Below are 3721 nucleotides of genomic sequence, written 5' to 3' on the forward strand. Positions count from 1 at the left end.
GTATGATATGGGAGGCTGTTGAGCTCCAATTTCCAGGTGCTAAAAAAATCAGGTTACCATCTCTACTTGACTTTATATGAAGAATAAAAATACATATCTATAAAGTTTTTACATTCCAATTTTGAAAATACAAATGAACACAAGAATAGCATTGTTAAAAAATAAACTACCTCTAGCTCATTGCCTCATAAGTGGAGCAAATTTACAGACATTGGGAATAAGATAATTCCCAGGAAAATACAAAATTCAATGCTGTAGTGAGAGTTTTACAAAAGTTTGTTTAGGGCAAGGCCGTCTGGGGAAAGATTATATAGACATGAACACAAATTAGGATGAGGAGAACATTTAGATACAAACTTGAATGCAGTTTTCTATAGGATGTTATTATGAGACATTATTATGTATCCTGAATGATAAGATTTCTCTTTGTTGTGAATATCAAAATCAGGTCATGAAGATTATTTTAAAAATGAAATAACAGACAAAAAACGTTCAGAACACAGTGACAAGATCCCAGGACACATATTAATGATGTACAGAATAGAGATGTCATTTAGAAAAATATAGTGTAACAGTTCTTGTGGCCAGATTTTTGGCTATTTATGAGTTCATATTTATATATTCCATCTCTGCCCTTCTCACTTCTAACCAGACAACACTAGGCAAGAGAGAAAGAAGGCTAGAGGGAAAAGAGGTCATGAATTTCCTTAAACTACTTCTTGCTGATTAGGGGCATCAAGTTCCCTTGGAACAATTTTGTTCTCTTTCCCAGAATATGTCCAACCAGCAACCAGCAAGCAACAAGCAGCAAACAACAACAGCAGGAGTGGCAGCAGCAGCAGCACCACCACCACCAGTAGGATAAGCAGCAGCAACTGCATTTGTTCTTAGGAGTATAGCATTTTTATATTACTTGATTACTCTATAAAACCATCTGAAATGTAGTTACAGTCTGAAGATAGTTTTCTTTTGAAATACTCTTTTTAGGGCTGCCTTCATGTCTCTGTTCCTCAGGCTGTAGATGAAGGGGTTCAGCATGGGAGTCACCACTGTGTACATCATAGACATGACAGTGTCCTTCAGAGTAGAGTTATTAGCTGATGGACATAAATAGAGACCAATAATTGTCCCATAGAACAGTGACACCACAGACAGGTGAGAACCACAAGTGGAGAAGACCTTGTAGATGCCTCGAGTTGAAGGGACCTTGAGGATGGAGGACACAATGCGTGCATAAGACACTATGATGAGTAGAAATGGAAGTATAACAACAAGCCCTCCTATGATCAATATCACCAACTCATTAATGTGAATATCAGAGCAGGCCAGCTTCAGGAGAGCAGACAGATCACAGAAAAAATGAGGGATCACATTGTTTTCACAGAAAGACAACCTAGTTAAGAGCAAAGTGTGCAACATGGCATGGGATGTTGTCAGCACCCAGGACAGCAGCACCAGACTCACACAGAGCTTGGTACTCATGATACTGGTGTAATGAAGAGGGAAGCAGATGGCCACATAGCGGTCATAGGCCATGGCTACAAGGAGGAAACTCTCAAGATCTCCAAAAAACAAAAAGAAGTACATTTGTGCCAGGCAGCCTGCATAGGGGATGGATGTGTCCTGGCTCTGCATGTTCTGCAGCAACTTGGGCATTGTGACAGAGGAAAAGCAGAGATCAGAGAAGGACAAGTTGCTGAGAAACAAGTACATGGGTGTGTGGAGATGGGAGTCCAGTCGAATGAGGATGATGATGATGAGGTTCCCCAGGACGGTGGTGAGGTACATGGCCAGGAACAGGGCGTAGAACAGGTGCTGGTGCTCTGCGGGGATGGGCAGGCCCAGGAGGAGGAACTGAGAGATGACAGTCTGGTTGTTTCTAGGCATAATCTTTTTGTAATATCTGTAAGGGTAATAGTAGGCTACCTGTAAATATATAATAAAAGTGAACATATATGGAAGACAAATACTTTATCATAATTTTATATTTATCATATTATCTCTGACTGTATTTCCAATAGCTGGAATTTCTATAACAACAAATTCCTTGGTTTCTTATATGTGTTTCAATATTTCATCCTTTAAATTCTACTGTGTTCTGAGATACAAAATGTATTATCTTTTCTCTTATTTCTTAGTCTGTTATGTGGCCTCATTGATTATGATTTGTCAGTTTCTTGCATCTCAATGTTCCTTAGGCCTCAGTGAAGGTTGCCTTATTTTATAATTATAAGTCTAGCCGGGCAGTGGTGGTGCACGCCTTTAATCCCAGCACTTGGGAGGCAGAGGCAGGTGGATTTCTGTGTTCGAGGCCAACCTGGTTTACAGAGTGAGTTCCAGGACATCCAGGGCTATACAGAGAAACCCTGTATTGAAAAACCAAAAAAAAAAAAAAATATTCAGCAATGAGAACTTCATGTAGTTGATTGGTTTAGATTACAATTTAAGACTCAGGTTGGATTTTTATCTCCTCTCCTCTCCTCTCCTCTCCTCTCCTCTCCTCTCCTCTCCTCTCCTCTCCTCTCCTTTCCTCTTATATTGCTAAGATAAATCTCATATCTGCCTAGAGTAGGTGAGAACTACTAGCTTTTCCCCACTGTGTCTGGAACTCACCCTCCAGCACTCAACGCTTCAGTCAGCTTCTTATAACTGACTCCCAGCAGATTGTAAACTCCGTTCTGGAAAGGCATGTCTGCCTTTGACCTGCTGCAGGGACATTCTGCTTGTTGACTGCATTTACCCAATATATCATTAATGTTATTAGCTGCATTTTGCACTAGAAAATCCAGTTACATCTTTTTCAAAGATGTCAATGCTCTATGAAATTAGAATATCTACCACTGTTAATCCTTCCCTGACAAGAATTTCTCAGGTTAGTTCTTCACTCCTAATTTTGACATTCTGTCATAATTTGTGTACATATCATGAACACATATCATACGCTTGAAACTTACTCATGTTACCAAATCAAATGATTCTCTGCATATCTTTATAATTCAATCATGTGATGTCATTGATATCAGTATCCTAAGAAAAAAATATGGTGGCAGTTTTAGCAAGTGTGGAAATACTTCTATGCTAGTCTTGTATGTGCTCCTTCTCCAACATTCGTGCCCCATGTTCTCATTAATTTTACGTGTTATCTCTGCTTGGTCTTTCTATCAGTGTTGCACACACTGTGCAATTGGGTTAACATTTACCCCAGTGCACTGAGTGAGTCAATTACCTGGCATAATGTGATGTGTTCATATACACAACTGAAAGCATTGATGAATAATCTGCAGTCTCCCAAGGAAGAAAAGACTCTGGCTGTTAGAGTGCCTTTAGTTTCAAGACCATAGCTTCCAGGTCTGTCCTGGATATCAGTCCACATACAGTTTTCAGATTGGCCAGATCATAATCCAGAGATTTGATTTATTAAAAATTGACCTTAATTTATACTTTCTCTCTCTTACAATCATTTTCTACTGAGACAACCTGATTTCAACAAAACTCACTATAGATTAAATCTGACAAAAGAAACATAAAGACTTGCAGAAAGACAGACTGCTTATATCTTTCTCTTAAAATGATTAATTCATCTTCATTAACAAGTTTTATATTTCACAGTTCTCTGCTGACATTAAGGGAAAGAAAATGTCTACTGAAAACTCAGAGACAGTTTGTCAGAAGTTTGCTTCCCATCTATCTGACAAGATAACATTTCTGGTGTTGAGCATGA

The 3721-nt window shown here is 38.9% G+C and overlaps 1 protein-coding gene across 1 annotated transcript; it reads right to left on the bottom strand.

Annotated features, from left to right (window-relative positions):
• Positions 1-945: 945 nt before the first annotated feature.
• Positions 946-1887, bottom strand: LOC114613884 (olfactory receptor 1468-like). Its single transcript, XM_028759322.1, has one exon. The coding sequence runs from the start codon at positions 1885-1887 to the stop codon at positions 946-948; it is 942 nt and encodes a 313-aa protein (XP_028615155.1).
• Between the last annotated feature and the right edge of the window lie 1834 nt (positions 1888-3721).

This window comes from Grammomys surdaster, unplaced genomic scaffold (genome assembly GCF_004785775.1).
Source record: "Grammomys surdaster isolate TR1022 unplaced genomic scaffold, NIH_TR_1.0 126278, whole genome shotgun sequence".
Classification (NCBI taxonomy): Eukaryota; Metazoa; Chordata; class Mammalia; order Rodentia; family Muridae; genus Grammomys; species Grammomys surdaster.

What these genes read in the sequence shown, in the direction of transcription:
- LOC114613884 (XM_028759322.1), bottom strand. Translation starts at nt 1,887, where the DNA reads ATGCCTAGAAACAACCAGACTGTCATCTCTCAGTTCCTCCTCCTGGGC.